This window comes from Petaurus breviceps, unplaced genomic scaffold (assembly GCF_028583685.1).
Source record: "Petaurus breviceps papuanus isolate PSGF00001 unplaced genomic scaffold, PetGlider_PUasm1.0 186, whole genome shotgun sequence".
Classification (NCBI taxonomy): Eukaryota; Metazoa; Chordata; class Mammalia; order Diprotodontia; family Petauridae; genus Petaurus; species Petaurus breviceps.
The window spans coordinates 49,471,632-49,484,141 of NW_027185798.1; the positions used below are offsets into that span (position 1 = coordinate 49,471,632).

General features: G+C 38.0%; 1 protein-coding gene across 1 annotated transcript in view; it reads left to right on the forward strand.

Moving 5' to 3' along the window:
- VAV3 (vav guanine nucleotide exchange factor 3) overlaps positions 1 to 12,510 on the forward strand; it is a 457,197-nt gene that overhangs the window by 239,080 nt on the left and 205,607 nt on the right. Inside the window, exons 10-15 of the mRNA XM_069090495.1 lie at positions 165 to 260; positions 4,197 to 4,265; positions 6,996 to 7,082; positions 7,629 to 7,714; positions 8,231 to 8,363; positions 9,766 to 9,875. Coding sequence (XP_068946596.1) covers positions 165 to 260; positions 4,197 to 4,265; positions 6,996 to 7,082; positions 7,629 to 7,714; positions 8,231 to 8,363; positions 9,766 to 9,875 — 581 coding nt within the window. The remainder of the gene's footprint in view (positions 1 to 164; positions 261 to 4,196; positions 4,266 to 6,995; positions 7,083 to 7,628; positions 7,715 to 8,230; positions 8,364 to 9,765; positions 9,876 to 12,510) is intronic.

Here is a 12,510-nt window from a genome sequence, read left to right on the forward strand (position 1 = left end):
AGAAAAATGCTATATAATAAAGATAGTCTTGGTGTTTGGAATACAAAATAGAATGCTGATTATTTAAAGAACACCCTCTGCCTCCCACCCCCCATCCTGATTTGAATGTTAATGTTGTACTTTCATAAAGAGGTTACATTATTAATTAACAAATCTTTCATTAGGAATGTTCCAAGAGGGCAAACAATGGGAAATTCACTCTACGAGATTTGCTTGTTGTTCCTATGCAGCGGGTTCTAAAGTATCATCTCCTGCTCCAGGTATGTAATTTGAAATGACTCCCCTAACTGCTCTCATTTTGGGGAAGAAATTGGGTGTTGCTAGAGAGCTTAATATACACTTAGGTTTGTTGTTGTTTTTCTATAAAGTCAGCAGGGCATTTTATCTCTTGGTTTCACATTATCCGTTTTCCTTGCTATTTTGGGGAACTTTGTAAAGCTGATTATTAAAGGAATTCAATAAACCCAGGGCCCCAGACTAGGGAAGAGTGTTTTCTCTAAACCATCAAACTATATAGTATACTCCTAACAAACTCCCACATAATTTCATTTGCCCTTTTCCCTCACACCCTCCAGAGCAAACATTGCTCAAAAGATAATAAAAATTAGCTTATCTTTGTCTGGATGAAAACTACCATTAAAGTACAAACAGCAAGAAACAGGACTTCAAAGAGCAGGAACAGTTTAACAGGTAATGATATAGGGGTAAGGTTGAGTGGTGGGGAAAAGGAGAGTGGATAAATTCACTAGATTCTGACAGGGCTAGGAGGCAGGCACATTTTTCAAGGCAAATAGCAAGTTCTGTCCAAGGAGATCAAAACCCAAGTCGATTAACAAGATCAGCATGGATCCAGCTGCTCCTAATTATAATCACTCTGGGATAATTCAGTCCTTCGCGTGCCATTGCCCACTGTATCCCATGTCCACACTCCTCACTGGAAACTCTAGAATTCCTGGATTCCCAGTCTGGCTTTCCACAGTCCTTCAACTTCTCCTTCAATCTGAGAAAACCCACATTTCCCATAGCCCTGATCCTGATGAGAGCCTATATTCCTTAAAAAAGATAAATTGCTCTACTGAAAAGAGGCATTAGTTATTAATCCCATTTCTGTAAAATGCTTCCTTACCTATACTTCTTAGAACCCTTGACTTCTTTTTGGGTTTGGCAACAGATCTACCTCCTAAGGGAAGCATTACTTGATCCCTTTATTAGCTGTTAATATTCTACTCAAAATATCATGTGGAAGGGGATAATGGTAGGTGAATCATTGATTAAATTGAGGAGATTCCTAAATCACCCCCATAAAATTAAAGTTTTTATTGACAGTTCCTGAGCTAATTGAAGGAGTCCCTCAGTCAAACTGATGAGACTACAGGGTGTTTGCCAGTGGAAGAAGGCAAATATGGAAGGCCTAGTGCTTGGCTCCTTCAGGATCAAGAATACCCCCTTATGTCCTATAAACAAAGTCTCCCTATTCATTCTTTGGAGCTCTTAATTCTACAGGACTTGCTGTTTCTTTGATGGGTGTAAAAACCCAAAGACAACTAGGAAAGAAAAAGAAAGGAAAAATAAAAGCAAACAGCCAAAAGTAAGAAAACAAAAAGAATGAAAAAAAATCCCTGCATCCTTTCATCGTCCGAGTTGAAACCTGGTACCAGATGAGCTCCCAACAACACCAACTTGTTGGTCTCTTCCCAAAGGGATTGGGGTTTGGAGTTGACTGCATATTACCTTCTTACCCTCCAATGAGAAACAAAACTATCTTAGGTGAAAATTTCTACAATGGGTCCCTTCAGCACATAGGGATAACCCATACATTTCTCCAATATATCCCTCCATATACATCGAGCATTATAGATAGAAATCTGGACAAAAATTTCTCTAGTCTTATAGGGCATAGATCACCTCCACATTTCTTCAGATGACCCGTGTAAAACAGAATACATTCCAAATGTTGGTCTGAATTTTCCCCATATTAGGACAAGCAAATTAGCTGATAAAGGAACTGAATAGACTTGGATGAGCCCCAAAGATGTATGAGACTCTCAGAAAGGCATTACAAACTTGGAATGGGTACCAAATCAACCCCTCACATCCCCAAACCTCTCACGATAATTGGGATTACTATGGTAACAACACCTTATCAGAATGGTAAAACTAAACCTTTCTCTAGGTAATCTAAACCCAGGCAACCTGATCAGGGACTAATAATGGTCCACACCCTATAATTTTACCATATTGCTTAGAAAATTCCTCAATTTTATAAGAAGTTCTTCTGATCCAACCAGATTCCCCCTTCCCAAAGCATATAAACACTTTACCAATTACATGTTCTCTCCCTTCTTCACTCCCAATAGAGTGTAAGCTCCTTGAGAGCAAGGATCATTTTCGTTTTAATTTTTGTTTTCTCAGTTCCTCACACATAGTAGGGGCTTAGTAAATGCATCTTGGATGGAGTGAAATTTGACAAATTCTCATTCTACTCATGACAATTCTCTACCTGTCAGCAACTTAATGGGATTGTCAGGCATACCTCTCCCTGGCCCTGTGCACACCTAAGATTTTGCTTATTTGTAGCTTTAAAAAGGGGGTGGCAAACTGGGAGTTTTATGAATTAACAACAGTAGTTTCCTTACTTCATCGAGATAAACTCAACTGGACTCTGCCATCTTCTGAATTGCTTTCTGCTATACTAAATTACAATAAGGCCTATTTATTTTAAGATGATTCTTGTTGTAACCCACAAAGCTCTTGGTTTCCACAGTTAGCCCTGTAATGAGGGTGGAGAGTCTTATAAATTTAATTTGATAGCTGTGCCAAGAGACTCATTAGTTCTGCTCCAAAGAAATGCCTTTCTGTATTAGGCCGTCAGCCTTGTTGATGGTTGTGAAATGTCATCTTAAAAAGATCTACCACCTGTACGGGAAATATAATTTTTGACTCTGCTTTGCTTTGTACGTCTTGTATATTAAATTTCTTGAAGTATGTCCATAAAATATTAGTCATCTATATTTTGTTCTACTGAGAAATCAGAAAAAATTCAAGTCTTGATTATTTCTTAAAAGTGCATTAAAACATTTATGAGCCCCAAACTGAAGGCAACATAATCAAATTGTGGTTTATGAAAAAATGATTAGGAATACGCAATCAGTCAGTGCCCAAGGCATCAGAGAACTAAAAACATGTCCAGAGGAACAAACTGAGAGGTTCTTTTATAACTTTGGACTTATCAAATCCCTAGTCAGGTATGGGGAAGGGGTGATTTTTTTTTTCGAAGTAAGCAATACTTAATCCGTTTAAAAATATATATATATGTGTGTGTGTGTGTGTTAACCTAACATTTTGTGTGTGTGACATATGTTAGTATATATTTTTGTCTTTAATATATATTTTTGAGATTCTCAGAATTTTTTCTTGATTTTCCTATGAAAAAGAATGGTCAAGAAAATCTACTTCACTAGCCTGGAAATATGTTGCAGGAAATGCTTTAGTGTTTTTGGATTCTATATATGGTTCATTACATTTTTTAAAAATGACCATTTTAACTTGCCAAAGGGAAAGAAAGTGATAATAAAATGAAATCCCAGTAGGTTCAAGATACTTATAAGTTGGCAAGTTGGCAGGCCAGAAAGGAATGTTATGGCCTTTTTTTTTTTTTTTTGTATTGCAGAAAATGACTTCTTACTTCAAAAAGAAAAAAAAATATATTGTTTCAAGAATCATCTCATGCCTTTTTAGGTTAATGCACTTTCCTGTCACAAAATATATTCAACATCTTTTGGTCATTGTCCACTTCTTTTTCTGCTTCCATTAGATTTATACATGATTCTTACAATAAGAATAATATTTGTATAGTGCTTTAAGAATTGCAGCGTGCTTTAGTTATGTTGTCTCATTTGATCCTTACAGCAATCCTGGGAGGTAGAGGCTATTATTATGCCCATTTTGCCCTCGAAGGAACTGAGATTGAGGGATTGTGACATGCCCAAGGTCATACAGATTGTAATTGAGGTAGCATTCAAATGTAGGTCTTGACTCATACCACTTAGCTTTCTCTACAGGAGTGATCACATTTCTATGTGTTTGTAGAAGGGGTTTTGCTTTTATCTAAGGGCTTTTTACACTTATATTGCCATCATTTGTTTCAAGAGTTGTTTTAATTAATTGTTTTAATATCAATGTCTTCTATGTAACAGGAGCTGGTGAAACACACGACTGATCCCGTCGAGAAGGCAAACCTCAAACAGGCCCTTGATGCAATGAAGGTAAGTAAAGGGTTTCAGATCCTTGCTCTCACCCCATGATATGGGATTATAAACTTTAGGCAAAAGTAAACCTTAAAAGTCATTTAGTCAAACACCTTCATTTTACAGATGAGGCAACCTTCACCCAAGGTCACACAACTTATGTGTAGCAAGAGGCACTTCCAGGAAGTGAAGACTTGTCCTTGGCTCTAAATATAGAGATCTTTCCAATATACTTCAAATGTTGCTGTCTTGAAATGTCCTTTTTTTCCCCTTTGCATTTATTGATGGCCTAGGTGTTTGAAGTAGATTTAGAAACTTTTAGATGGATTGATGTAATTTAGTGAAAGACATTAATACCAGTGGGGACATCTTAATAACTTCCATCAGAAATGGAGCTCTATAGAAAGTTTCAAAGACATATCCAAATAATGTAAGACAGCTTATTTAATGCTGAAGTTACTTGGACCAAACTTAAACCCTTGGGAGGAAATAACAGTGATACTAATAAAAATAATTTGATTTGTGTTGCAAGTTTTTGTAGGATTTACATTGGCAGAATTATAGAATTTCCAAGTTGGAAGTGATCATCTGCTTCAACCCATACCTGAAAAGGAATTCCCTTGACACATACACATAAGCAGCCATCCAGACTTTGTTTGAAGCCCTTTAATGACATCTTCAGATGCCCTCCTGAGGCAGCCCATTCCACTTTGGGATAGCTTAAATTGTTCATCATTCCTTTATGTCAAGCCCAGATTTGCCTCTTTCAATTCCCAGCTGTTCCCTCTAATTCTATCCTTTGGAACCAAGCAAAACCAGCCAAATCCTTCTTTCATAGGATAGCCTTTCAAGTACTTAAAGGCATCTCTTGTTGTTGTTGAGTCATTTCTGACTCTTTCTGACTCCATTTGGGGTTTTCTCAGCAAAGATACTGGAGTGGCTTTCCATTTCCTTCTCCAGCTCATTTTACAGGTGAAGAAACTGAGGCAAACAGGGTTAAGTGACTTACCCAGGGTCACACAGCTAGTAAATATCTGAGAATGGATTCTAATTCGTGGAGGTCAGTCTTCCTGATTGCAAGCCCAGTGCTCTATCCACTGAACTACCTAGTTACCTTTTTTCTTCAATCTAATCATCCTCATTCACTTCAACCTGATTCTCAATGGTATGAACTCAAACTGGTTTGCTGTTGTCCTTACTAAAATATGGACCCAGAACTGAACAAAATACCTTACTTGTAGTATGTAGTAAAGTACAGTGGAATCATCAGCTCTTTATTCCTTGAAACTTTCCTCTTATCATAGCCTCTTTAAACTAATTTTCTTGGCTGTGACATCACACTGTTGGTTTATATTGAACTTGTGGTCACCTAATACTCTCAGCTCCACTTTTTAGACAAATTGATGGTCGAACTATGCCTTTCTCAACAAGCAAATATGTTGTTTTATATATATACACACACACATACATAGTTAGAATTATGGTAATTAAAATGTTTATTTTAAGTAATTAAAAATCTAACAATATGGATTAGATGTGCTAGAGAAACAATTGAAATGAAATTTCATTTCTAAGAACAGCTTCCTTTCTTCCCACTTTTCTCAAACACAACTTAAGTAAGTATAAGTTTATATGAGAGCTAAGCAAGTATACCGAAAATTAGTTTCCAGTTATGCTCAGTGAAATGTCATTGGAGATCTCAATTGTATGTAACTGGAAAACAATACCAATATCAGTTGCAATTCACATATGAAATGTGACTTTTGTTATAACATCAGGCCAAGGTTCCTTTCTATCTTTTCTTATGGGATTCAGTCCTAGTTCCCGCTGTTCCTTTTAATATCACCATGGTGGGGGGAACTATAAAAGACACATCTGTTTGTTAACCTTTAAGGTATACAGATTTCCTGTTCATAAACACATTGTTTTCAATATGGAAATTCAGTCATTCTAAACAAAGCTTAGGATTGTTTTCTGCCATAGACCCACTGCTGTTCCAGATGAATTTAAGATAGAAAGAGGGAAGAGAAGAACTTACAACACAAGAAAATCTAGAGCAGATAAAATAAAAATAGCTAGGAACAGTACAGGCAGATTAGCTAATATTGTTTTCTCCAAAATAAGAAAAGACATTTTTAAATAGGTTAAGGCACATGGAGAATCATGGTAGATAGGCATTTGGGGTTCATCTTTATCCACGTGAATGCCTTTTAGTTTCTGACCTCTCTCCTTTTTTTAGATCTGCAGAATTAAATTTTGTTTTTTGACTGGCTACTCCCTATTGGTTAACTAGGAGAAATAAGTAGTTGCATAATACGGCTCTGCTCAAGTTCTTTTCCAGACTTTTAAGTCATTTCTTTGTGTGTTTCATCCCCTCCTCTCTCCCATGGCCATTACTTATGTAAAAAGTTTAATTCTGTAGAACCCAGTTTTTAACTCTTGTAACAGGTCCTGCTGACCTATTTTCCTTTTCTTTATTCTACATCGAACCCCTCTAAAAGCAATGATATTCTTGGGTTTTACAGAGATGAGGTAAAGGATAACTTTGTAGGTCCCTAGCTATACCATATTTATATCACTTTCTAAAAATTCCCTGGGAGATGCCTTATATATGGGTGGTCATTGGAAAGTAACAGTGATTATGCTGATTGCATATGATGTCAGAATCACTTGATTTTTTTAAAAATGCATCTTTTCCGCATTTAATAGAGTTGGTGCTCCTTTTAAACCTTTCTTTGTATTCTTTAGGACTTGGCACAATATGTAAACGAGGTGAAGAGAGATAATGAAACCCTCCGTGAAATAAAACAGTTTCAGTTATCCATAGAGAACTTGGTAGGTGATTTTTTTTACCTTCAAAAAGATGGGAAGGGGTCAGTTTTCTGGAACTGCCTTTAGAGCAATGAATTTCCCAGTATTCTTTCACTATTGCTGGTTTCCTCAGTTGCCCAGTTTGATTGACGTCTGCTTTGGGCCAACAGTTCTCATGATTTTTAATCATTAAGCAAGTCAGCTTCAAAAGCTTCACGTTTTCAAAAGGATATAAGCTTATATTTTAGATCCCATGTAACTTAAATTCTTCTGATTTAATCTCCTTTTTGACCTGGAGAGAGATCTGAATTTCCCACTAAAAGCTCTACTTTTCTCTAGCCTCTACAATGGATACCCCATCCTCAAGAAAGGCAAATTCATTTTCAAATGTATTATTTGGTCTCAGGTTCTCTGGACCCCATGCTTTTATAAAAATGTCAAATTATTTTACTGCCTATATGGTAAACCAGTTGATCCTGGGGAAGGTGGGGAGGGATTTTTTCCCCTTCAAGTCTCATTTCTGTTTGTATGTGTTCATGTAAGAGTGAAACCCACCTTTTATGTTTTTAGAATCAGCCTGTCTTGGTGTTTGGAAGACCTCAGGGTGATGGGGAAATCAGGATAACAACCCTAGACAAACACACCAAACAAGAAAGGTGAGGGAAGTGAACTCATATGTGTCTTAATGAGAATGAATAAGTATCTAAGCATAGAGTAAAAGAAAATAAAAAGAGGAAAACCTTGAAAAATTCCTTTTGCAGGGTGGGGGTGGGGAGAAAAATGAAGAATAAAGATGGTCTCATAATAATCTATTTAGTAATCAGTTCAGCAGTATTCTAAGGACAGACAATGTTTCCTCTCAGTGGTCTGTTTCCTGTTGCTTGAGTCTAACTCAGACTTCATTAGGGAGGAAGTAAGTTTTCAATGTGATGCATGGAAATAGAGCCATACCATTCCCATGAATATTTAAGGGTGAGGGTACCTCTCTTAGAAGTACTCCGAGTGGTCCATGAAGTGTTTATTAATAGCTTAACATTGCAGTTTGTAGACCCTTTTAACAATGATCTTTGGATGCTAGGGGAAACAGGCTTGATGGGGAGGTCTTGTTTAGAGAACAGCCCACTACTTCTAGGTTATGTCTTGTCATTTCACTTTCATTTTGTTTTTCACAGGCACATCTTCTTGTTTGACTTGGCGGTCATCGTGTGCAAAAGGAAAGGTGATAACTACGAGATGAAGGAAATAATAGATCTCCAGCAATACAAAATTGCCAATAATCCCACAACTGACAAAGAAAACAAAAAGGTGCTGTTATCTTAGATGCTGACAAATGTTATCAATGGGAAATTTTACATTGATATGTACAGTTTCTAAGATGTGAACCCCTGAGACCTTGTGACATCCTTGTGACATGGTTGGATGCTGTCGAAGTAAATGGGGATCCATGGTAAACTATCGATTTCAGTTGATGACAATACATATTCTTGAGTGTAAATAAAGAAAGGCCACAGATCTGACTGAAACAACTGAACAGCCATAGTTTGGGTGATCAAATTAGCTCAGAGACATTAAGAGTTAATGAGAGTCTCTCTACAAATGATTTGGCTGCAATGTTGGTGTAGAATTGAGGCAGCTGGAGGTGGTGAATCACAAGGAGGGGCCTTTAGAGACCATTGAGGCCAATGGCCTTATTTTCTTGCAGGCAAACTGAGGCACAAAAGGGATTGATGTCTTGCCCAGGATCACTTACTTATTAAGTACAGAGTCATGGATTTGGAGTCAAGGAGACCTGGGGTCAAAACCTGTCTCCGATACTTGCTGGCTGGGTGACATGGGCTGAGTCACTGAAGGAATCCTAGCCTTAGCACCTGCCCCACTAGGTTGCTGAGAGAGTTGAATTAGATAATGTATGTAAAAGCATTTTACGAGTCTTAAAGCAGGGTCAGAGACCTGGGGCTGCACAGAACCTTGGAGACCATCCAGTTCAACCTCCTCATTTTACAGGTGAGCAAACTGGGGCCAAAAGAGTTGAAGTCACTTGTTCAAGGTCACACAGGGAGTAAACAGCAGAGTTGGCCTTTGGACTCAAGTCAGTAAGATTATAGGAACTAAGCATCATGGGACCATGCATTTAGAACTAGAAGGAAGAACCTCAGAGGTCACTTAGTCTGACTCCTCCATTTTCCACATGAGTAAACTGAGGCCCAGAGAAATGCAGTGACATGTTCAAGGTAACACAGTCATTAAATGTCAGAGCTGGATTGTAAACCTAGATCTTTCTGACTCTAGCTAGGTAGAATAGCAAACAGAGCACTGGACCTGGAGTCAGGAAGACCTGAGTTCAAACATGGCCTTAAACACTCACTAGCTGTGTGAATCTGGGTAAATCACTTAACCTCTATTTGCCTTGGTTTCCTCAGCTGTACAGTTGATACTGTAATAGTGTCTACCTATCAAATAATGAGACAGTATTTGTGCTAGTGCACAGATTTGTACCATCACCTATTTCAGGTGTATAGAGAACTTTATTTTTAATTCCATGTGTTATGATCAACTGTGATGTTACTGCTGCCACAGTAGCTGTCAGATGGTCATAGTGTGCACTTGTGGCTAGGTAATGTTTTTTTTTAAAGATGTTAGTGGAATTCCAGTGAACATGAAAACATAGCACTATGTATTAATCAGTGAATTAATCATTCATTCACAGTGGTCTTATGGCTTCTACCTCATCCATACCCAAGGACAAAATGGACTGGAATTCTATTGCAAAACGAAAGATTTGAAGAAAAAATGGCTCGAGCAGTTTGAAATGGCACTGTAAGTATCCCTGCCTCCAAAAGTATCTCCCTTCCCTGCTTGACACCATTCAGAAATCATGTCCTAAGCAAAAGGCCTTCCACCTGCCATCCTTGCAGAGCCCGAGGAGGCTTCCTTCCCTCTAACCTTGGAGGCAGCCTATCTGTTTGCTGGCTTCAAATGCTCACAAAGAAGGGCCTTCCCTGAACCACTCTAAAGAAAAGAAAGAGGGAGCCACGAGCTTTCTTTTGAAGGTCCTCTCCTCTGCTGGGATTGTTTTAATGCTTCGGATTGCCACAGCCTCTGAAAATATCACATGTTCCACTCACAAAAATTGGCCATGATTGTGACCTTTTAAAGCTCTGTCTTTGGCCCATTTATTGAAATATCTTTTTTAGGAGAAATATAGAGGTGCTGACTTTTTCCTTGGGCTCTCTTCCCCCAACCTATCCTCATGTTATCCCCATGTTTTTAAAGTAATTTATCATTCAAATTGCTTTCCATTCAATGTTCTTTCCTGTTATAAAGGAGAAAACCCCTAACAACTTTTTTTCAGCCTTATTTAGAAATTATAAAGCTCAAAAAGTTATAATTGTCCCATGACTCAGGCATTTCTCATTCATTTTGGCATCTACAGCCTGAAAAGTACACAGTATGTGTGCAGGCCAGGTTAAACGTCCAGGCTGCACAATTTAGAAACACTGTCATCTCCTCCCCTTTGCTTTCTGGCTTCCTTCAAGTCTCAGCTAACATCCCACTATCTGCAGGAAACCTTTCCTGATCCCTCTTAAAGCTAGTGCCTTCCAAGATTATCTCCGATTTATCCTGTACATTTCTTATTCATGCTTAGTTGTTGGCATGCTGTGTCTCCCATTGGGTTGTAAGTTCCTTTGAGGGCAGGGGCTATTTGTGACTCTCTTTGAATTCCCAGCTGTTAGTCTGGTTCCCGACAGACACAGAGTAGGTACTTAATAAATGGTTGTTGGCTGACCACGTGAAGTCATCATTGAGAAAGATGATCATTTGAGCAAAAACCTAATCTGAAAATGTGGTTTTGGGATCAGTTCCCTTTGGACACAGAGGTCCTTTAGGAAAACTGTGACTCTTTTATTGAAATTACTTCTCATTTGAAAATGGATGTTTTTACTATAGTTTTGATGGGGGGGACCATGGTGATTTCTTTAATAACTTAAGTACCATCTTCTTCTACATATGTTTCTTGGTATGAATACAAGGGTCTAATGCAAACAAATGCATGAAGCCCTTGGGTGTCAACCAGGGAACCATTCTACTGTCAGCTTATCTTTGCAAAACAGAATTTAGTGTTCCCGGTTATGATAACTGGAAATAACATGAGAGGTTATTGGTTCAGTGAATTAGTGCATCAGCTAGTCCAAAGGGATCTTTTCTGGTTTGGTGTACAAAGGATCATGATCTGGTGGTTTGGCCATTCGTTCTATGAGAATGGTGAGCCATATCATAAACCCACAAGGCTCTTTACTGCAGCTGTATATGATGGGCAGTCACAGGGGCCTGGCATTTGAGGCTCCCCTAAACTAGTGAGACTTAAACTAAATGAGGCAACTTAGAACTTTCTATTTTGGGGGGAAGAATGGCATCAAAAGAAGTGTGGCATAATGACTAGAGTGGGCTGGCCCAGGAGCAAGGAAGGTCTGGGTTCAAGACCTGTCTCTGTCATGAGTGATAAGAGGCAAATCACCAAAACCTCTAAATGTCTCTAGGCAACTCAGTAATACTGTATAAGTATCAGAAGAGTCTGAGGTCTACATTGGTGAAGGAAATTTTCTAACTGGCAACTCCTCATATAGATGGTATCAGTTTTCTTATATATACACCTTATACACATATACACACTCATGCATGCATTAATGAATACATATATACATAGATACATTTGCATATATGTATGTGTGTATATATGCACGTGCATGCACACACACACACACACACACACACACACACAGAAGGACCTTCCCTGAACCACTCTAAAGAAAAGAAAGAGGGAGCCATGAGCTTTCTTTTGAAGGTCCTCTCCTCTGCTGGGATTGTTTTAATGCTTCAGAATACCACAGCCTCTGAAAATATCAGATGTTTATATGTAGTATATTTTATATTTATGTTTATATATATGTATATGTATATGTATATGTCTATTTCTACATTTATCTGCCTATTGTTGTGAGTAGATAATTGACCTCAGAATCAAGAAAACCTGGGTTCAAATCCCATCTCTGACATATACTGTCTTTGTGACCCTGGGCAAGTTACTTGATCTCTTGCAGTGCCCCAGGAAAATATCTTAAGACCAAATTGCAGAGAAGGTGCTGATCTGCTTTAGTGAGTGAAATTTCCCCATCAGGAAAATGATTCCTTTTGTGGATGGACTGGATCAGAAGGACTCTGTGGTCTTTTCCAATTCCTAAATTCTGTGATACTCTGAGTTTCTTAAACAATATACTCACATACATATGTGGATATGTATGTATATATACAATGCATATGTACATGCATTTACATTATGCATACTAACATGTGATGTGTTTGTACGTTTGCAATATGGAGAGATGTAGTTTTATATTTGTATATATACACAGACGTGTGTATATATTACATCACACACACATATACATACACA